We start from the raw sequence: 23457 nt of genomic DNA, 5'->3' as shown, positions 1-23457 counted from the left end.
GAAAGATTTGGTGTAACACCATCATTTTAGTGTTAAAAAGCTAATTTTCCATTTTCACGTCCAACTTCAACCCAAAGTTGTCAAACACCTTTGGGGTGTTAAGGATCACTATACCCCTTGTTACGTTCCTTGAGGGATGTAGTTTCCAAAATAGTATGCCATGTGTTTCTTTTTTTGCTGTTCTGGCACCATGGGGGCTTCCTAAATGCAACATAGCCCCCAAAAACCATGACAGTAAAATTAGTTTTAAAGGGGTTCTCCGGTGCTTAAACATCTTATCCCCTATCCAAAGGATAGGGGATAAGATGCCTGATCGCGGGAGTCCCGCCGCTGGGGACCCCCGGGATCATGCACGCGGAACCCCGTTTGTAATCAGTCCCCGGAGCGTGTTCTGATTACCGGCCACTACAGGGCGGGCGGCGTGTGACGTCACGCCTGCGCCGGCGTGTGACGTCACTCTCCGCCCCTCAATGCAAGCCTATGGGAGGGGGTGTGACGTCACACGCCGGCGCAGGCGTGATATCACACGTCGCCCGCCCTGTAGTTGCCGGTAATCAGTCCCGGAGCGAGCACGCTCTGGGGACTGATTACAAACGGGGTGCCGCGTGCATGATCTCGGGGGTCCCCAGCGGCGGGACTTCCACGATCAGGCATCTTATCCCCTATCCTTTGGATAGGGCATAAGATGTTTAAACACCGATGAACCCCTTAAAAAAAATCCTACAGTTGCTCTTTCCCTCTTGAGCCATATTGTGAGCCCACAGAGCACTTTATGACAACATATGAGGTAGTTACGTACACAAGAGAAATTGGGCTACACATTTTGGGGGGCTTTTCTCCTTTTACCACTTTTAAAAATGAAATAAATGGGGCTACAAGAACATGTTAGTGTAAAAAACTAAAAAGGGTTAACACACTTTTTGAATGTCATTTTAAAATTTTTGAGGGGTGTAGTTTCTATAATGGGGTCATTTATGGGGTATTTCTCACAGAAAGGCCCCTCAAATCCAATTCAAACTTAACTGGTCCCTGAAAAATTCAGATTTTGAAATTTTCATTAAAATTTTGAAAATTGCTGTTATACTTGGAAGCCCTCTAATATCTTCAAAAAGTAAAAATACTTCAATTTTACGATGCCAACCTAAAGTAGACATATTGAATTTGAGAATCAATATAAAATTTATTTGGAATATCCATTTTCCTTACAAGCAGAAAGTTTCAAAGTTAGAAAAATGCAAAATTTTCAAAATTTTCATGACATTTTTTGATTTTTCACTAAGAAAGGATGCAAGTAACAACAAAAATGTACCACTATGTTAAAAAAACATCCTCGGAATGTAAAAAAAAAAAAAAAAAACATCCTCGGAATCAAAATAATCAGTAAATACATCCCAGAGTTATTAATGCATAAAGAGACAGTGGTCAGAATTGCAAAAAAGGGCTCAGTCCTTAAGGGGAAAAAGGGCTCAGTCCTTAGGGGGTTAAGGGGTGAAGTTTTTATAATGGGATGATTTATGGAGATATCCAATTTACAGGCCCCTCAAATCCACTTCAGACCTGCTCCCTAAAAAAAAAATTGATTTTGAAATTTTCTTGAAAATGTAAACAATTGCTGGTAAACTTAAGAACCTTTTAGCATCCTAAAAGGGCAAAATGGTGTTTAACAAATGATGGAAAAAGAAAGTTGACATATTGTAGATGTGAATTAATAATACATTTGGTGCAGCATATGACTATTTGTTGAACAAGAAGAATATTTTCAATCTAAGAAAATGAAAATTTTGGAGTTTTTTTTTTTTTACAAAAACCACAGAATTTATCAACCAAAATTTACCACTAATAGAAAGTACATGTCACGAAAAAACTGTCTCAGAATCAAGTTACTTAGTAAAGGCATTTTAAAGTTATTACCATTTAAAGAGACACATCTCTGATTTGAAAAAATAGGGCTTGGTCATTAACCCCCTTGGAGACGGAGGGTTTTTCCATTTTTGCACTTTCGTTTTTTCCTCCTTACCTTTTAAAAATCATAACCCTTTCAATTTTGCACCTAAAAATCTGTATTATAGCTTATTTTTATCGCCACCAATTCTACTTTGTAATGACATCAGTCATTTTACCCAAGAATATACGGCGAAACGGAAAAAAAAATCATTGTGCGACAAAATTGAAGAAAAAAACTCAATTTTGTAAATTTTGGGAGCTTCCGTTTCTAGGCAGTGCATTATCCGGTAAAAATGACACCTTATCTTCATTCTGTAGGTCCATATGATTAAAATGATGCCCTACTTATATAGGTTTGATTTTGTCGTACTTCTGGAAAAAAATCATAAGTTCATGCAGGAAAATTTATACGTTTAAAATTGTCATCTTCTGACCCCTATAGCTTATAAATTTTTCCATGTATGGGGTGATAAGTGGGCAAATTTTTTGCGCCGTGATCTGAAGTTTTTAGCGGCACCATTTTTGTATTGATCAGGCTTTTTGATCACTTTTTATAAATTTTTCATGATATGAAAAGCGACCAAAAAATACCATATTTTAGACTTTGTTTTTTTTTTTTTGCGCGCGTCCGCCATTGACCGTGCGGTTTAATTAACAATATATTTTTATCATTCGGACATTTCCACATGCGACAATACCACATATGTTTATTTTTATTTATACAGTTTTTTTTTTTTTATGGGAAAAGGGGGGTGATTAAAACTTTTTTTTAGGGAAGGGGTTAATTGATCTTTTTTTAACTTTTTTTCACAATTTTTTTTGCAATGTTATAGCTCCTATAGGAGGCTATTACACTGCATACACTGATCTTTTACATTGATCAATGTTTTCTCACAGAAAACCATTGATTAAGGATTTGGCCGCTTGACTGCCTGGATCTCAGGCACTGAGCAGTCATTGGGCGATCGGACACAAGGAGGAAGGTAGGGGACCCTCCTGCTGTCCTACAGCTGTTCGGGATCTCGAACAGCCCCCTGAGCTAACCAGCATTAGTTTACTTTCACTTTAAATGCTACGTTCAACTTTAAACTCTGCATCTAAAGGGTTAATAGCTCGAGGCACCGCGATCAGTGCCGCGCACTATTAGCCACGGGTCCCGACTGGCCCCGTGTTATAGAAAGGGAGTGGGTGAAGGACGTACAAGTACGCCCCCTGTCCCCAACAGGTTAAAGCAGGGGTTCTCAAACTTTTTAAACGGGGGGCTAGTTCACGGTCCCTTAGACCGTTGGAGGGCCGGACAATAGATTAAAAAAAACATGAACAAATTCCTATGCACACTTATATATCTTATTAGATGACTACCCCTTTAACCTCTTAAGGTCCCATGACGTATGTGTACGTCATGAGTCCAGGTCCTGCGATATAACGCGGGGTCACACGATGACCCCGCATCATATCGCGGCGGGCCCGGCGTCATAGTGAAGCCGGGACCCGCCTCTAAAGCTGAGCTGCGCGGCTAAAAACTAAAGTAAAATGTGCCGGCTAGCTCAGGGAGCTGTTCGGGATCGCCGCGGTATAATCGCGGTATCCCGAACAGCTGTAGCACAGGAGGAGGTCTCTTACCTTCTCCTGTACTGTCCGATCGCTGAATGAATGCTTCAAGCCTGAGATCCAGGCTTGAGCATTCAATCGCCGAAAACACTGATTGATCCATTTCTATGGAGATGGATCAATCAGTGTAAAAGATCAATTAATGCTATGTTATAGCCCCCCCTGGGGGCTATAATATGGCATAAGAAAAGTGTAAAAAAAATAATTAACCTTTCAATTATCCCTTCCCCTAATAAAAGTTTGAATCACCCGGCATTTCCAAAAATAAAAAAAACATTATGTAAATAATAATAAAAATAAACATATGTGGTATCGCCGCGTGCGGAAATGTCCAAGTTATAAAAATGTACCGCGTTTTAAGCCGCTTGTTCAATGGCGTATGCGCAAAAAAATTCCAGATTCCAAAATAGCGCATATTTGATCACTTTTTATACCACAAAAAAGTGAATAAAAAGTGATCAAAAAGTCTGATCAGAACAAAAATGGTACTGCTAAAAACTTCAGATGACGGTGCAAAAAATGAGTCCTCAAAGCGCCCTGAACACAGAAAAATAAAAAAAGTTATAGGGGTCAAAAGATTACCATTTTAAACGTATAAATTTTCCTGCATGTATTCATGATTTTTTTCTGAACTGATACAAAATCAAACCTACATAAGTAGGGGATCATTTTAACCGTATGGACCTACAGAATAAAGATAAGGTATCATTTTTGACAAAAAATGTACTGCGTAAAAACAGAAGCCCCCAAAACTTACAAAATAGTGTTTTTTCATCAATTTTTTCGCACAATGATTTTTTTTCCCGTTTCACCGTAGATTTTTGGGTAAAATGACTAATGTCATTATAAAGTAGAATTAGTGACGCAAAAATTAAGCCATTATATATAATTTTAGGTGAACATTTTTAAGAGTTATGATTTTTTAAAGTTAAGGAGGAAAAATTGAAAATGAAAAAACGGAAAAAGCCCGGGTCCTTAAGGGGTTAAGTACGCAGCACAGTTCCACCCACATTAGGTTGGCAGTATAGATCCCCCACATTAGGTTGTAGTTCCCTCACATTAGGGTTGGCAGTACAGTTCCCCCACATTAGGTGCAGTACGGTTCCCCCACATTAGGTGTAGTACAATTCCCTCACATTAGGTGCAGTACAATTCCCACACATTAGGTGCAGTACAGTTCCCCCACATTAGGTGCAGTACAATTCCCTCACATTAGGTGCAGTACAGTTTCCCCACATTAGGTGCAGTACAGTTCCCCCACATTAGGTCCAGTATAGCTCCCCCACATTAGGTGCAGTATAGCTCCCCACATTAGGTGCAGTATAGTTCCCCACATTAGGTGCAGTATAGCGCCCCCACATTAGGTGCAGTACAGTTCCCCCACATTAGGTGCAGTACAATTCCCCCACATTAGATGCAGTACAATTCCCTCACATCAGGTGCAGTACAATTCCCCCACATTTGGTGTAGTACAGTTCCCCCACATTAGGTGCAGTACAGTTTCCCCACATTAGGTGCAGTATAGTTCCCCCACATAAGTTGTATTATAGTTCCCCCACATTAGGTGCAGTACAATTTCCACACATTAGGTGCAGTACAATTCCCACATATTAGGTGCAGTACAGTTCCCCCACATTAGGTGCAGTACAATTCCCCCACATTAGGTGCAGTACAATTCCCTCACATTAGGTGCAGTACAGTTCCCCCACATTAGGTGCAGTACAGTTCCCCCACATTAGGTGCAGTATAGCTCCCCCACATTAGGTGCAGTATAGTTCCCCACATTAGGTGCAGTATAGTGCCCCCACATTAGGTGCAGTATAGTGCCCCCACATTAGGTGCAGCACAATTCCCCCACATTAGGTGCAGTATGTTCCCCCACATTAGGTGCAGTACAATTCCCCCACATTTGGTGTAGTACAGTTCCCCCACATTAGGTGCAGTACAGTTCCCCCACATTAGGTGCAGTATAGTTCCCCCACATAAGTTGCATTATAGTTCCCCCACATTAGGTGCAGTATAGCTCCCCCACTTTAGGTGCAGTATAGTTCCCCCACATTAGGTGCAGTATGTTCCCCCACATTAGGTGCAGTATGTTCCCCCACATTAGGTGCAGTATGTTCCCCCACATTAGATGCAGTATAGTTCCCCCACATTAGGTGCAGTATAGTTCCCCCACATTAGGGGCAGTATTGCGCCCCCCACATTAGGTGCAGTATAGCTCCCCCACATTGGGTGCAGTATGTTCCCCCACAGAAATACAGCCTTCAGCCAGTGTATGGCTGGATGCTGGATGCCTGTGTTCTGCCCCACTTCAGTGCTCCGACCACCGCTCCTCCGGTCCGGACATAGCAGTAAGTCCCGGGACAGAAGGAGCGGTGGTCGGATCACCGAAGCAGGCGTGCCGCTGGTAACACTTACCAAGCTGTCCAGTGCACGTCCTCATCACTGCTCCGCTCCTCCGTGCTCTGTTGCTAGGGGCGCACGCACGGGAAGTCAGTAAACGCGGGGCCTCCGAGAGTGCATCCCTGTGTCCCGAAAACATCTTTCGGGACACAGGGATGTCCCAGGCAGTGGCGGGCCAGATACATGTCCTCGGCGGGCCGCATGTGGCCCGCGGGCCGTAGTTTGAGGACCCCTGGTTCAAAGGGGTACTCCACTGGAAAACTTTTTTTTTTTTTAAATCAACTGGTGCCAGAAAGTTAAACAGATCTGTAAATGACTTCTGTTAAAAAATATTAATATTTCCACCACTTATCAGCTGCTATATGCTCCACAGGAAGTTCTTTTCTTTTTGAATTTCCTTTCTGTCTGACCACAGTACTCTCTGCTGACACCTCTATCCATTTTAGGAAAACTACAGAGTAGGATAGGTTTGCTATGGGGATTTTCTCCTACTCTGGACAGTTCCTAAAATGGACAGAGGTGTCAGCAGAGAGCACTGTGGTGAGACAGAATGGAAATTCAAAAAGAAAATAACTTCCTGTGGAGCAAGTAGCAGCTACTAAGTACTGGAAGGATAAAGATTCTTTAAGAGAAGTAATTTACAAATCTGTTTAACTTTCTGACACCAGTTGATTTAAAAAAAAAAAAAATCAACAAATGTGATAAAAAAAAATCTTATCAAAACTGTCATAGTACCAATAAAAACTACAGATCCCAGTGCAAAAAAAAAATAAGCACTAGTATGTAAAAATTTCATAGGGGTCAGAAGAGGACAATATTGAGCTTACTGGTTTAAGTTGCCTTTACATTGTTCTTGTTTCACTGTTGTTGTTTTTTCTAAACATCTGAAAGTCTGTACATACAAATAAACCGAAAGTTTAATTGGGGCTGAATTTTTATTTTTTGTGTATACACTGAAAGGCTATTTTTTAAAAAGACACCTGCCCTCTTCACAAGCTTGGAGCATCAAATATGAAAATTAGACCCTCTACTCTGGTTATATCGCAGGACCGGGACCCAGGACGTACCCATACGTCCTGGGTCCTTAAGAGGTTAACTGTCCTTAACCCCTTAACGACAAAGGACGTATATGTACGTCCTTCGCCGGCTCCCGCGATATGCCGTGGGGTCACGCGGTGTCCCCGCGTCATATCGGGTCTGTCCCGGCGGCTATCAACGACCGGGACCCGCGGCTAATACAGGACATCACTGACCGCGGTGATGCCCTGTATTAACCCTTCAGACGCGGCGACCAAAGCTGACAGCCGCATCTGAAATGAAAGTGAAAGTAACCCAGCTGCTCAGTCGGGCTGTTCGGGACCGCCGCGGTGAAATTGTGGCGTCCCGAACAGCTTACAGGACGCCGGGAGGGCCCTTACCTGCCTCCTCGGTGTCCGATCGACGAATGACTGCTCCATGCCTGAGATCCAGGCAGGAGAAGTCAAGCGCCGATAACACTGATCATAGGCGTGTTAATACACGCCAGTGATCAGCATGAGAGATCAGTGTGTGCAGTGGTATAGGTCCCTATGGGAGCTATAACACTGCAAAAAAAAAAGTAAAAAAAAAGTGTAAATAAAGGTCATTTAACCCCTTCCCTAATAAAAGTTTGAATCACCCCCCTTTTCCCATAAAAAAAATAGAACAGTGTAAATAAAAATAAACATATGTGGTATCGCCATGTGCGTAAATGTCCGAACTATAAAAATATATAGTTAATTAAACCGCACGGTCAATGGCGTACACTTAAGAAATTCCTATGTCCGAAAAAGCGTATTTTTGGTCACTTTTTATACCATTAAAAAATGAATAAAAAGTGATCAAAAAGTCTGATCAAAACAAAAATGGTACCGATAAAAACTTCCGATCACGGAGCAAAAATTGAGTCCTCATATCGCCCTGTATGTGGAAAAATAAAAAAGTTATAGGGGTCAAAAGAGGACATTTTTAAACGTATAAATTTTACGTAAAAATTGCAAAAATTTTTGGCAACAGTGCCGGACTCTCTTTTGGTTCATTTTAAGGCAATATACAGTTTAATTTGTTTCTTACCTGTGTATATCCGTACACATTCAGTAATTGTGCTATGGATAGAGTTGTTACCGATAGAAGATCCCCAATAAAACCCGCAATGTTCTCTTTTCCTGTACAGTAGTAGTTGGGTACAGTAGCTCCAGGGCCTGATAATATTTGTATTGCACTTTTCACAGCTTTATTGGCATTGATACAGGAATCAGACACATAATATCCCAATGTCACATTGGGTAACAGATGGGGATTTTTATTGACTTCCTCAATGGCAAATCGAAAATCCAAAAAGTATTTGTAATTGGATAAAAGAGGTCTGTAAGTAAATAGAACAATTCTGGCACTCACCAAATGTACAGTTGTGTTTTTGTAACAGGCAAACAAATACATATCCCCAAGATTCCACATAACAGATAGACATAAGTAAAGGAGATTTTACCATTGTATGAATTAATAAAAAAAAAAGTTCAAATGACATAAACAAGGATCTTATTCCTTTCTTTGCCCAGACTGATGTACACGCAGTAATATTTTCTTTCCTATTCTGCTTGCTTTACTTTCAGTGCTACTTCATATGAATCTCTATCTAGTAAAAATACAAAAAAAGACTCAAAACTATGCCGTATGAAAAGAAGAGCTTTGTTTTTTCAATCCAAAACTGACTTTAAAGGGGTATTCCCCCTTCCGACATGTTATCGCTTAGCCAGAGGATAGGGGATAACATGTCTGATCGCAGGGGTTGGTCCACTGGGAGCCCCACGATCTCCGGGCCAGCGCTTCCAGCCGTCACACATCCTCCCATAGACATGAATGGAGGGGGCATGGTGGCTATGGTCGCCAGTCATCCGGCATGGAGCAGAGTTCGCTTTGTGCACCAGATGACTGAGGTGCCACGGCAGAGATTGCCAGGGTCCCCAGAGACCGGACCACCACGATCACACATGTTATCACCTATCTTTTGGATGGGGTATAATATGTCTAGTGGCGGAGTACCCCTTTAATCCTCTAAGAATTAATTTCAGGCAATAATACAGCAGCACACGTGGGGTATTCTGCTCCTGTGGAGCTGGTAGGACAGATGGAATTTTAAAAAAATTAAAAAATGATTTTAAATCATTAAACAATAATCATAGACCCCGAAATAAAGAGGGGACCTTCCCAACACAATGTGTGTAGTAACAAGCAAAAAATATATAAACTAAAAAGGAGGGATATTTGTGTGCTGCTGTAGGAATATGGGAAAAACAATTATCGTTAGAAATTAACTCTTCCTTTACATCATACCAGCAGCACAAGTGGGGATTTAGTAAGAGGTTGTATCCTACTGGGAGGTGCCTTTACTGGGAGCAGAATTTAGAATAGACCATCAGAAATAATTATTTTCCTTTAACATCATTTCAGATACTGATGCGACCTTAATCCTTCCAGTACTTTTTAGGCGCTGTATACTACAGAGGAAAATTTTTTCCTTTTTGGATTTCTCCTATGTCACTACCACGGTGCTCTCTGCTGACCTCTGCTGTCCATATTAGGAACTGTCCAGAGCAGGAGAAAATCCCCATGGCAAACATATGCTTCTCTGAACAGTTCCTAAAATGGACAGCAGAGGTCAGCAGAGAGCACCCTGGTCGTGACATAAGATAAATCCAAAAAGAAAAACATATGCTGCTCTGGACAGTTCCTAAAATGGACAAGAGAGGTCAGCAGAGAGCACCGTGGTCATGACATAAGAGAAATCCCAAAAGAAAAACATTTCCTTTGTAGTATACAGCCCCTAAAAAGTACTGGAAGGATTAAGATTTTTTAATAGAAGTAATTTACAAATCTGTTTAACTTTCTGGCACCAGTTGATAAAAAAAAAAAAAAGTTTTCCATGGGAGTACCCCTTTAAGCAAGGTGCCTTATTCAAATGCACTAGAGAATCTAAAATGGAAGACCTTCTGATGCAGCTCCGTCATGTGGAAGCATGTAACCAATCCAATCCCATCTCAGCAATGGCATCGGGGCTTAAAAATCTCAGAAAAAAACTTAGGGGCCTCCTTCTTGATTCATATGAAAAGGCGCATCCCTGAGCCCCTTTAAAATTCCTTTAAACCCACCTACTCTTTTGATAACAGACCAAGCGGATTAAATACTTCTGAATCACTCTTTCACCGATAGATTCCTCCCTATACGCCTTGAACTATGAGCCATTGCTGGGGATATTTCTAGAGACCTCAATCACTTTTCCACATACGACATCTCCTAAATTTGCCGCATAGCCACATTCAAAATGTTTACACTCCCGGAATTTCTTTATTTGTTTTGCACCCTGCCCTTCTCTCTACCTGCTTATTTCTTTACTAAGGCTCACTCTTTGCTTACCAAGTTTGTGTGGGGTCATAAACGACTTCGGGTGGCCCGATCGACTATCAGTAGGAAGAGTACAATGGGGGAGTTGGGTCTACCTGACCTACATAAATATTATCTATCTACCTTAATCTCTATGTTGAAACAGTGGTGGCAGATGTCTCTTGATATCCCATGGGTTCAGCTTGAAAATGCAGAAGCATTTCCATTTACGTTAAAATATTTATTGTATTTGCCATTTTGGAACCACCCCATTCCAGTGAGACTTAATCAGGTGGCCTCTGCCTCTCTACAGGCCTGGACCAAATACCACACTATTGTACACAGCACCTATAGTCCTTCACATGACCAACTTCTGCTTACCTTTATACAGGCCATGCTTCCACATGTAGATCTCCACAACTGGTTGTCCTTGGGGATAGGTACTGTGCGTGACCTCTTAGAATCCGGGTTCTTGTGGCCCTTTTAATTTTTATGCCATCACTATGATGTCCCCCCCAGGGATTTTTTCAAATACTTACAATTGAGACACCAATTGCAACACCTGACCCCTACTGCATTAATGGTAGATAAGACTGCCTTTCTTTACATCTTTGGGAGACAAAAAGGTCTTCACCTTTGTTTGATACCCTTCTGGACCATGACACATTTATTAAATTCCATATACTACGTAGTTGGGAGACAGATTTAGAAATCTGCTTGTCAGAAGAGGACTGGACAGGGTCCTTTCAACTAATTTTCCAACATCTTAAATGCTTGACACATGTTGAATCTGCGATGAAGACTATCCTTAGGTGATAATACACCCCAGATAGGCTTGCCTTAAAGGGGTACTCCGCTGCTCAGTGTTTGGAACAAACTGTTCCAAACTCTGGAGCCGATGCAGGAAGCTCGTGATGTCATAGCCCTGCCCCCTTAATGCAAGTCTATGGGAGGGGGCGTGGCAGCAACCATGCCCCCTCCCATGGACTTGCATTGAGGGGGCAGAGCGTGAGGGGAAGGTGCTATGACGCCACAAGCTTCTGGACCATGACACATTTATTAAATTCCATATACTACGTAGTTGGGAGACAGATTTAGAAATCTGCTTGTCAGAAGAGGACTGGACAGGGTCCTTTCAACTAATTTTCCAACATCTTAAATGCTTGACACATGTTGAATCTGCGATGAAGACTATCCTTAGGTGGTAATACACCCCAGATAGGCTTGCCTTAAAGGGGTACTCCGCTGCTCAGTGTTTGGAACAAACTGTTCCAAACTCTGGAGCCGATGCTGGAAGCTCGTGATGTCATAGCCCTGCCCCCTTAATGCAAGTCTATGGGAGGGGGCGTGGCAGCAACCATGCCCCCTCCCATGGACTTGCATTGAGAGGGCAGAGCGTAAGGGGAAGGTGCTATGACGCCACAAGCTTCCGGCGTTGGCTCCAGCGTTCGGAACAGTTTGTTCCAAATGCTGAGCAGTGGAGTACCCCTTTAATATATCACACTGTGTCCAATAGGTGCTGGAGAGGATGTGGCTGCAGGGGTTCCCTGTTGCATATCCTATGGAATTGTCCTATTATTCAAGGTTACTTGTCTGCCTGTAAATCTCTCCTCTCCTCTATTCTATTAATTGGTCTCCTCAATTACTCAATTACTTTCCATTGGTATCAATGTCCTTCCCCTGAAACTTTGAGCTTTTTTTTTTAGTATTTTTTGTGCGATAGATAAGACGGTGCTCCTTATATATTGGAAGTCCCACTAAGTCCCAGACATCTCAAAGGTTGTTGCTGCTCTAAATCTGACCTTTTCCTATGAGAAAGTATTAGCTTCTGGGAATGGGACCTATGACCTTTTCACTACCAAATGTCATTAGTTTCATAACACCACAACGTGAAGCACAGATTGGCCCCTCACTGGTATCCTCATCTGAAAATATAATTACTGTTTTCGCACTTACTGTTTTCATACATACCCTACATAACACAGGTTTTGGTCGTTCAAAATCTCCATTTAATCTTATTGCCAACTATTTGCTACTATTATTATTGTTTGCAATGTGATAGTGTCACAAATTAATGCGTTAACACTCATTTGCTATGTGTTACTTATACTGGCTTCTGTACTTCGCATTCCTCTGCTTTTTCACCACCATTGTGTATTTGTTTGTAACCACCGGGTATGCCCGGTGTATCTTTTGTATTTTCAAAACTTTAATAAAAACTATTGTAACAATAAAAAGATCAAAGGCAAAGAAAAGACTGAAAAAGAAAACTGCATGGTAACAGAGCCCAAAAAAATACAACACATAAAGCAGGCTGTGTTTTAAAAAGAAATTGGCATTGACCTAAAGAAAATCTACCTTTAGAGAAACACCACATAAAAAAAGAAAAAATCAATAGGGATTTTTTTTTCCTCTTATTTAGGTCAATGGAAAAATGGCTGCAAATGCACACATTGGTCCAGAGCACTCTGGGATATGAAAACATAAGTTTCAGATTACAGGGGGTCGGACCCCTAGGATCCCCGCAATCTCCCATATTGGGCCCTGACATGCCCCCTCAATACAACTCTATGGGAGCGTTGGGGCGATGCATTTGGCAACTCAGGCTTCCATGGGGCTGCATTGAGGAAAAATTCCTTCCGACTCCAAATGCGGCATAAGAATAAATCCCTGGATCAATGTTCTGGAACAGTGTATCTGATGATATGTATATGTGATAGACATATGTGTAGTATAGAGATTTGGGTCTCCACAAGTGAGAGAATAGTTTCCCACCCCAACACACGCTGTTATATGGAGTATTTTTTCTGCATAAATACCCCATGCTAAATTGGCATGTAATGGAATGTAATGATAGGTTAAAATATTTATATGGTTTAGGAACTGGTATTCCTCTTCCTTCATGCACTTTACAGTATTGGATTGTTGCAATAAAAGACCCGATCATGCGTAAGAGATGTTTTATAGAAAATTAAAGGTATTGTTTTATTGGTCATACAGTGGGTAAGCTCCCTTTCTTTCTCTGGTATACAGAATAAATATAAAGTATAATTTTTACAGAAAAAAGCACTGCGTAGAATCTGATGCCCCCAAAAGTTATAAAATGGCACAATTTTTCCCCCCAAAAAAATATGTTTTTATGGTTTTCCTGTAGATTTAGTGGTGAAATGCTTGATCTCATTACAAAGTAAAATTGGTGGCACAAAAAACAAGCCCTCACATGGGTCTGTGTCACGATGCCGGCTGGCAGGTAGTGGATCCTCTGTGCCAGAGAGGGATTGGCGTGGACCGTGCTAGTGGATCGGTTCTAAGTCACTACTGGTTTTCACCAGAGCCGCCGCAAAGCGGGATGGTCTTGCTGCGGCGGTAGTGACCAGGTCGTATCCACTAGCAACGGCTCAACCTCTCTGACTGCTGAAGATAGGCGCGGTACAAGGGAGTAGACAGAAGCAAGGTCGGACGTAGCAGAAGGTCGGGGCAGGCAGCAAGGATCGTAGTCAGGGGCAACGGCAGGAGGTCTGGAACATACAAGGAAACGCTTTTCACTGGCACAATGGCAACAAGATCCGGCAAGGGAGTGCAAGGGAAGTGAGGTATAAGTAGGGAGTGCACAGGTGGAAACTAATCAAGGTAATTGGGAAGATTGGGCCAGGCACCATCATTGGTGCACTGGCCCTTTAAATCGCAGAGACCCGGCGCGCGCGCCCTAGGGAGCGGGGCCGCGCGCGCCGGGACAGGACCGACGGAGAGTTAGTCAGGTACGGGAGCCGGGGTGCGCATCGCGAGCGGGCGCAACCCGCATTGCGAATCGCATCCCGGCTGGAGGCAGTATCGCAGCGCACCCGGTCAGTGGATCTGACCGGGGCGCTGCGGGAGCGAGAGTGTAGTGAGCGCTCCGGGGAGGAGCAGGGACCCGGAGCGCTCGGCATAACAGTACCCCCCCCCCCTTGGGTCTCCCCCTCTTCTTGGAGCCTGAGAACCTGAGGACCAGACTTTTATCCAGGATATTGTCCTCAGGTTCCCAGGATCTCTCTTCAGGACCACAGCCCTCCCAGTCAACCAAAAAGAAGGTTTTTCCTCTGACCTTTTTGGAGGCCAGTATCTCCTTTACAGGAAAGATGTCAGAAGAACCGGAGACAGGAGTGGGAGAGATAAGTTTAGGAGAGAAACGGTTGATGATGAGTGGTTTAAGAAGAGAAACGTGAAAGGCATTAGGAATACGAAGAGAAGGAGGGAGAAGAAGTTTATAAGAGACAGGATTGATCTGGCGCAAAATTTTGAAAGGACCAAGATAGCGTGGTCCCAATTTGTAGCTGGGAACACGGAAGCGGACATATTTAGCGGAGAGCCATACCTTGTCTCCAGGAGAAAAAATGGGGGGAGCTCTTCTTTTCTTATCAGCAAACTTCTTCATGCGTGATGAAGCCTGTAAGAGAGAATTTTGGGTCTCTTTCCATATGGTGGAAAGATCACGAGAAATTTCATCCACAGCGGGCAAACCAGAGGGCAAGGGGGTAGGGAGGGGGGGAAGAGGGTGACGGCCGTACACCACGAAAAATGGGGATTTGGAGGAAGATTCAGAGACTCTGAAGTTATACGAGAATTCGGCCCATGGTAGAAAATCTGCCCAATCATCCTGGCGGGAGGAAACAAAATGTCGTAAATAATCACCCAAGACCTGGTTAATTCTTTCTACTTGTCCATTGGATTGAGGATGATATGCAGAAGAAAAGTTTAATTTAATCTTGAGTTGTTTACAGAGAACCCTCCAGAATTTTGACACGAATTGGACGCCTCTATCCGAGACGATCTGCGTGGGCAACCCGTGAAGACGAAAAATGTGTACAAAAAATTGTTTAGCCAACTGAGGCGCTGAAGGAAGACCAGGAAGAGGGATGAAATGTGCCATTTTGGAGAATCGATCAACGACCACCCAAACAACAGTGTTGCCACGGGATGGGGGCAAGTCTGTAATAAAATCCATACCAATCAGAGACCAAGGCTGTTCGGGGACAGGCAGGGGATGAAGAAAACCAGCGGGCTTCTGGCGAGGAGTCTTATCCCGGGCACAGACAGTGCAGGCTCGCACAAAGTCCACGACATCCGTCTCCAGAGTCGGCCACCAATAGAAGCGAGAGATGAGTTGCACAGATTTCTTGATGCCCGCATGACCTGCGAGATGGGAGGAGTGACCCCATTTGAGGATTCCGAGGCGTTGGCGTGGAGAGACGAAGGTCTTTCCTGGAGGAGTTTGCCTGATGGAGACTGGAGAAGTGGAAATCAGGCAGTCAGGAGGAATGATGTGTTGCGGAGAGAGTTCAACTTCCGAGGCATCCGAGGAACGGGAAAGAGCATCGGCCCTAATGTTCTTATCGGCAGGCCGAAAGTGAATTTCAAAATTAAATCGGGCAAAGAACAGAGACCACCTGGCCTGGCGAGGATTCAGCCGTTGGGCAGACTGGAGATAGGAGAGGTTCTTGTGATCGGTGTAAATAATAACTGGAAATCTTGATCCCTCCAGCAGATGCCTCCATTCCTCAAGTGCTAATTTAATGGCTAGAAGCTCTCGATCCCCGATGGAGTAGTTCCTCTCCGCCGGAGAGAAGGTCCTAGAAAAAAAACCACAAGTAACAGCATGCCCGGAAGAATTTTTTTGTAGAAGGACCGCTCCAGCTCCTACTGAGGAGGCATCAACCTCCAATAGGAAGGGTTTAGATGGGTCAGGTCTGGAGAGCACGGGAGCCGAAGAAAAGGCAGACTTGAGCCGTTTAAAGGCGTCTTCCGCTTGAGGAGGCCATGACTTGGGATTGGCATTTTTTTTGGTTAAAGCCACGATAGGAGCTACAACGGTAGAAAAATGTGGAATAAATTGCCTGTAATAATTGGCGAACCCCAAAAAACGTTGGATAGCACGGAGTCCGGAGGGGCGTGGCCAATCTAAGACGGCAGAGAGTTTGTCTGGATCCATTTGTAGTCCCTGGCCAGAGACCAAGTATCCTAGGAAAGGAAGAGATTGGCATTCAAACAGACATTTCTCTATCTTGGCATAAAGTTGATTGTCACGAAGTCTCTGAAGAACCATACGGACATGCTGGCGGTGTTCTTCTAGATTGGCAGAAAAAATCAGGATATCGTCCAGATATACAACAACACAGGAGTATAAGAGATCACGAAAAATTTCATTAACAAAGTCTTGGAAGACGGCAGGGGCGTTGCACAGGCCAAAGGGCATGACCAGATACTCAAAGTGTCCATCTCTAGTGTTAAATGCCGTTTTCCATTCATCCCCCTCTCTGATGCGGATGAGATTATAAGCACCTCTTAAGTCCAGTTTGGTAAAGATGTGGGCACCTTGGAGGCGATCAAAGAGTTCAGAGATGAGAGGTAGGGGGTAGCGGTTCTTTACCGTGATTTTATTAAGACCGCGGTAGTCGATGCAAGGACGTAGAGAGCCATCTTTTTTGGACACAAAGAAAAATCCGGCTCCGGCAGGAGAGGAGGATTTACGGATAAAGCCCTTTTTTAAATTTTCCTGGATGTACTCAGACATAGCAAGAGTCTCTGGGGCGGACAGAGGATAAATTCTGCCCCGGGGTGGAGTAGTGCCCGGGAGGAGGTCAATAGGACAATCATAAGGCCTGTGAGGAGGTAGAGTCTCAGCTTGTTTTTTGCAAAAAACATCCGCAAAGTCCATATAGGCCTTAGGGAGACCGGTTACAGGGGGAACCACAGAGTCACGGCAAGGGGTACTGGGAACCGGTTTTAGGCAGTCCTTGAAACAAGAGGGCCCCCAACTCTTGATCTCCCCAGTGGACCAATCCAGGGTTGGGGAATGGAGTTGAAGCCAGGGTAGTCCAAGGAGAATTTCGGAAGTGCAATTGGGGAGGACCAAAAATTCAATTTTCTCGTGATGAGGTCCGATGCACATTAGAAGGGGCTCCGTGCGGAAACGTATGGTACAGTCCAATCTTTCATTGTTTACACAATTGATGTAGAGGGGTCTGGCGAGACTGGTCACCGGGATGTTGAACCTGTTGACGAGAGAGGCCAAAATAAAATTTCCTGCAGATCCGGAATCCAAGAAGGCCATAGTAGAGAAGGAGAAGGCAGAGGCAGATATCCGCACAGGCACAGTAAGACGTGGAGAAGCAGAGTTGACATCAAGGCCTGTCTCACCTTTGTGCGGAGTCAGCGTACGTCTTTCCAGGCGGGGAGGACGGATAGGACAATCCTTCAGGAAGTGTTCGGTACTGGCACAGTACAGGCAGAGATTCTCCATGCGGCGTCGTGTCCTCTCTTGAGGTGTCAGGCGAGACCGGTCGACCTGCATAGCCTCCACGGCGGGAGGCACAGGAACGGATTGCAGGGGACCAGAGGAGAGAGGAGCCGAGGAGAAAAAACGCCTCGTGCGAACAAAGTCCATATCCTGGCGGAGCTCCTGACGCCTTTCGGAAAAACGCATGTCAATGCGAGTGGCTAGATGAATGAGTTCATGTAGGTTAGCAGGGATTTCTCGTGCGGCCAGAACATCTTTAATGTTGCTGGATAGGCCTTTTTTAAAGGTCGCGCAGAGGGCCTCATTATTCCAGGATAGTTCTGAAACAAGAGTACGGAATTGTACGGCGTACTCGCCAACGGAAGAATTACCCTGGACCAGGTTCAACAGGGCAGTCTCAGCAGAAGAGGCTCGGGCAGGTTCCTCAAAGACACTTCGAATTTCCGAGAAGAAGGAGTGTATAGAGGCAGTGACGGGGTCATTGCGGTCCCAGAGCGGTGTGGCCCATGACAGAGCTTTTCCAGACAGAAGGCTGACTACGAAAGCCACCTTAGACCTTTCAGTAGGAAACTGGTCCGACATCATCTCCAAGTGCAGGGAACATTAGGAAAGAAAGCCACGGCAGAATTTAGAGTCCCCATCAAATTTATCCGGCAAGGATAGTCGTAGACCAGAAGCGGCCACTCGCTGCGGAGGAGGTGCAGGAGCTGGCGGAGGAGATGATTGCTGAAGCTGTGGTAGTAGCTGCTGTAGCATCACGGTCAGTTGAGACAGCTGTTGGCCTTGTTGCGCTATCTGTTGTGACTGCTGGGCGACCACCGTGGTGAGGTCGGCGACAACTGGCAGAGGAACTTCAGCGGGATCCATGGCCGGATCTACTGTCACGATGCCGGCTGGCAGGTAGTGGATCCTCTGTGCCAGAGAGGGATTGGCGTGGACCGTGCTAGTGGATCGGTTCTAAGTCACTACTGGTTTTCACCAGAGCCCGCCGCAAAGCGGGATGGTCTTGCTGCGGCGGTAGTGACCAGGTCGTATCCACTAGCAACGGCTCAACCTCTCTGACTGCTGAAGATAGGCGCGGTACAAGGGAGTAGACAGAAGCAAGGTCGGACGTAGCAGAAGGTCGGGGCAGGCAGCAAGGATCGTAGTCAGGGGCAACGGCAGGAGGTCTGGAACACAGGCTAGGAACATACAAGGAAACGCTTTCACTGGCACAATGGCAACAAGATCCGGCAAGGGAGTGCAAGGGAAGTGAGGTATAAGTAGGGAGTGCACAGGTGGAAACTAATCAAGGTAATTGGGAAGATTGGGCCAGGCACCATCATTGGTGCACTGGCCCTTTAAATCGCAGAGACCCGGCGCGCGCGCGCCCTAGGGAGCGGGGCCGCGCGCGCCGGGACAGGACCGACGGAGAGTGAGTCAGGTACGGGAGCCGGGGTGCGCATCGCGAGCGGGCGCAACCCGCATCGCGAATCGCATCCCGGCTGGAGGCAGTATCGCAGCGCACCCGGTCAGTGGATCTGACCGGGGCGCTGCGGGAGCGAGAGTGTAGTGAGCGCTCCGGGGAGGAGCAGGGACCCGGAGCGCTCGGCATAACAGTCTGTAGGTGAAAAATTGAAAGAGTTAGGATTTTTAGAAGAGGAGGAGAAAAAAGGTACAAAAATGAAAAAAAAAAAAAAAACTGTCATCCTTAACCCCTTAATGACGAAGGACGTATATTTACGTCCTCCGCCAGCTCACGTGATATGCCGCTGGGTCACGCAGTGTCCCAGCGTCATATCGGGTCGGTCCCAGAGGCTATCAACGGCCGGGACCCGCGGCTAATACAGGACATCACCGATCGCGGTGATGCCCTGTATTAACCCTTCAGACGCAGCGATCAAAGCTGACTGCCGCGTCTGAAGTGAAAGTGAAAGTAACCCGGCTGCTCAGTCGGGCTGTTCGGGACCACCGCGGTTAAATCGCGGCGTCCCGAACAGCTTACAGGACACCGGGAGGGCCCTTACCTGCCTCCTCGGTGTCCGATCGATGAATGACTGCTCTCTGCCTGAGATCCAGTCAGGAGCAGTCAAGCGCTGATAACACTGATCACAGGTGTGTTAATACACGCCAGTGATCTGTGCAAGAGATCAGTGTGTGCAGTGTTATAGGTACCTATAACACAGCAAAAAAAAAGTAAAAAAAAAAGTGTTAATAAAAGGTCATTTAACCCCTTCCCTAATAAAAGTTTGAATCACCCCCCCTTTTCCCATAAAAAAATAAAACAGTGTAAATAAAAATAAAAATGTGGTATCGCCGCGTGCGTAAATGTCCAAACTATAAAAATATATTGTTAATTAAACCGCACGGTCAATGGCGTACGCGCAAAAAAAGTATTTTTGGTCAATTTTTATACCATTAACACAAAAATGGTACCGATAAAAACTTCAGAACAGGGTGAAAAAATTTGCCCTTTTATTAGCAAAAAATTTGCCCTCATACCGCCCTGTACGTGGAAAAATAAAAAAGTTATAGGGGTCAGAAGATGACAATTTTAAACGCATAAATTTTCCTGCATGCAGTTATGATTTTTTCCAGAAGTACGACAAAATCAAACCTATATAAGTAGGGTATCATTTTAATCGTATGGACCTAGAGAATAAAGATAAGGTATAATTTTTACAGAAATATGTACTGTGTAGAAACGGAAGCCCCCAAAAATACAAAGTGGCGTTTTTTCTTCGATTTTGTCGCACAATGATTTTTTTTTCCGTTTTGCCGTGAATTTTTGGGTAAAATGACTAATGTCACTGCAAAGTAGAATTGGTGACGCAAAAAATAAGCCATAATATGGATTTTTAGGTGGAAAATTGAAAGGGTTATGATTTTTAAAAGGTAAGGAGGAAAAAACGAAAGTGCAAAAACGGAAAAACCCTGAGTCCTTAAGAGGTTAAAGGGGTACTCCGGTGGAATTTTTTTTTTTTTAATATGAACTGGTGCCAGAAAGTTAAACAGATTTGTAAATTACTTCTATTAAAATATCTTTATCCTTCCAGTACTTTTTAGCAGCTGTATGCTACAGAAGAAATTCTTTGCTTTTTGAATTTCTTTTTTTGTCTTGTCCACAATGCTCTCTGCTGACACTTGATGCCCGTATCAGGAACTGTCCAGAGCACGAGAAAATCCTCATAGCAAACCTATGCTGAGGTGTCAGCAGAGAGCAATGTGGACAAGGCAAAAAAGAAATTCAAAAGGCAAAGAATTTTCTCTGTAGCATACAGCTGCTAATAAGTACTGGATTTTTTTAATAGAAGTCATTTACAAATCTGTTTAGCTTTCTGGAACAAGTTCATTTAATAAAAAATGTTTCCGACGGAGTACCCCTTATAAATCTGCCTAAAACCAAATCTGTCTGGTTTTGCCTATAGCGACCAATCACACATCATCTTTCATTTGACCAGAGCTCATTCAGAGTTGAAAGTGGAGCTGTGATTGGTTGCTATGGGCAAAACCAGAGAGTTCTGATTACAATCTGGACCATTGTATTATTTAATGTCTGTTGTTTAAGATGAAGACTTTTTTCAGCAAAAGTTGGCTGCTAAAAATTACTTTCTTTTTAAGTGAAAAGACAGTATCAAAAACTAGCTGTGAATATGGCCTAATACTGCAATATAAGGCATGAATGACCTTTGGATAAGAGTGGTGGTGTTTATAGAGGAAAGCACTCATGTTTCTCTACTTTCATCCATCATCTTTAAAGGGGAACTCTGGTGGAAAACAAATGTTATCAAATCAACTGGTGCCAAAAAGTTAAACAGATATGTAAATTACTTCTATTAAAAAATCTTAATCCTTCCAGTACTTATCATTGGCTGTATGCTACAGAGGAAGTTGAGTAGTTCTTTCCAGTCTGACCACAGTGTACTCTGCTAACACCCTTGTCCATGTCAGGAACTGTCCAGAGCAGGAGCAAATCCCCAAACCTCTCCTGCTCTGGACAGTTCCTGACATGGACAGAGGTGACAGCAGAGAGCACTGTGGTCAGACTGGAAAGAACTACTCAACTTCCTGAGGAGCATACAGCAGCTGGTAAGTACTGGAAGAAATAAGATTTTTGAATAGAAGCAATTTACAAATCTGTTCAACTTTCTTGCACCAGTTGATTTTGTTTTCCACCTGAGTACCCCTTTAACTATGTGACGAACAAGGATTGCCAAGCACAACCAAGATCTTGCACAACATGGTGACATCTATGTACATCTTTGACTCACCCATTACAAAACATCACCGTCGGGAAAGTATCGGGGGGAAATTCATCCATATTCTGATTAACTGTAAATATTCCTCCGATTATTATGTCCCCATCTTGATAATATCCATAATCTTCTATTGCTTTTTTCATTTTCAGCTTACAGGTAGGCGATGAGGCCAAAGTCATACAAAGTGTTAAATACAGAATGAACACAGCAGGAACGACTGAACGCAGAGACATTACAGATTTCCCTATTTCCAGTCACTGATGTGATATCTTCGTGCATCCATAACATTGTGCATCTGTGTCGGAGCTCGCACCATCTCGCGCACTATATATCTACTGGAGTTCCTGGGAATCTGTAATTAAGTCACTTTGTAGAGTAAAGATTAAACTCACCAGATGTGTCCTAGTCTCACAAATAAAGAAATAGATTATTTTTTTTCATTTCTTCTTCTTCTTCTTTTTTTTTTTAATTTTTTTTTTATATGTGGCTTAGTAAGGCAGATTGGTTAACTATTTCATAACCAAAGCTTAGAGATGCTTTTACAATAATGACAATTTTCAATAATATGTTAAAGGAGGTTTTTACTAACAGTACATGACAAAATGTATCCAGGTAGAAAGAAAACTGGTGCTCTGCCTGATGCTTCCATATTTTCTCTCTATTAAATCTCACAATGAGGGGACATTTATGATTGTTTGCTTTGGTAAGCAAATTTTAAGGTAATTTTCTTTTTTGGCTTTTTGCTTTTTTTTATTTTAGACTTTTTGTGACTTTTTTCAATTTGCTCACATACAGGAGTTTTGTACGCTAGGTCAGACCTGGAGTAGACTTGCAACTTTTTTTTAAGGGGTTTCCGACTGTTTTTTTTGCCCACGTAAGACTTTTGCACATCATAAATTTGTGACCACTGGAAAGTGAAAATTGAAATTTGCTCATGTAAGTGTCAGGATCAGGACTGGTATGCAGTGAGGATACTGGTGGTGGATCCTCTGTGTCAGTGAGGCGATGGCGTGGGCCGTACCAGGGGAACGGAGTCTAAGGGGTTACTGGTGTTCACCAGAGCCCGCCGCAAAGTGGGATGGACTTGCAGCGGCAGGTAACCCCCTGGTCGTTCCACCCGATTGCGACTCAACCTCACTGACAGCTGAGACAGGCGCGGTACACAGGGACAAGGCAAGAGCAAGGTCGGACGTAGCAGAAGGTCAGGGCAGGCAGCAAAGGGTCATAGTCAGCGGCAACAGCAAGGGTCTGGATACACAGGCTTGGGATACACAAAATGCTTTCTCAGGGCACTAAGGCAACAAGATCCAGAGAGGACAGGAAGGGGAAGTGGGTTTTTATATGAATGGGAGTGATAGACAACTGATTGGGCCAGGCACCAATTAGTGGTGCACTGGCCCTTTAAATTTCAGAGAGCCGGCTCGCGCGCCCTAGAGAGCGGGGCCGCATACGCCGGGACGTGACAGCCTGGGAACGGGACAGGTGAGTGGATCGGGATGCGACCCGCAGGCGGGCGCGTCCCGCTATTCGGATCGCATCCCTGCCGGCAGTGACAGTGCAGCGCTCCCGGTCAGCGGGTCTGAC

At 44.1% G+C, this 23457-nt stretch overlaps 1 protein-coding gene across 1 annotated transcript in view; it reads right to left on the bottom strand.

Annotated features, from left to right (window-relative positions):
* LOC130367667 (vomeronasal type-2 receptor 26-like) overlaps window positions 1–22106 on the bottom strand; it is a 47722-nt gene extending 25616 nt beyond the window's left edge. Inside the window, exons 1-2 of the mRNA XM_056570663.1 lie at window positions 21886–22106; window positions 8053–8344 (exon numbers count right to left, since the gene is read on the bottom strand). Coding sequence (XP_056426638.1) covers window positions 8053–8344; window positions 21886–22106 — 513 coding nt within the window. The remainder of the gene's footprint in view (window positions 1–8052; window positions 8345–21885) is intronic.
* Window positions 22107–23457: the final 1351 nt, after the last annotated feature.

This window comes from Hyla sarda, chromosome 1, assembly GCF_029499605.1.
Source record: "Hyla sarda isolate aHylSar1 chromosome 1, aHylSar1.hap1, whole genome shotgun sequence".
Lineage (NCBI taxonomy): Eukaryota > Metazoa > Chordata > Amphibia > Anura > Hylidae > Hyla > Hyla sarda.
Note: the sequence above shows the minus strand (reverse complement) of the source record. Positions and strands in the feature narration are given on the sequence as shown.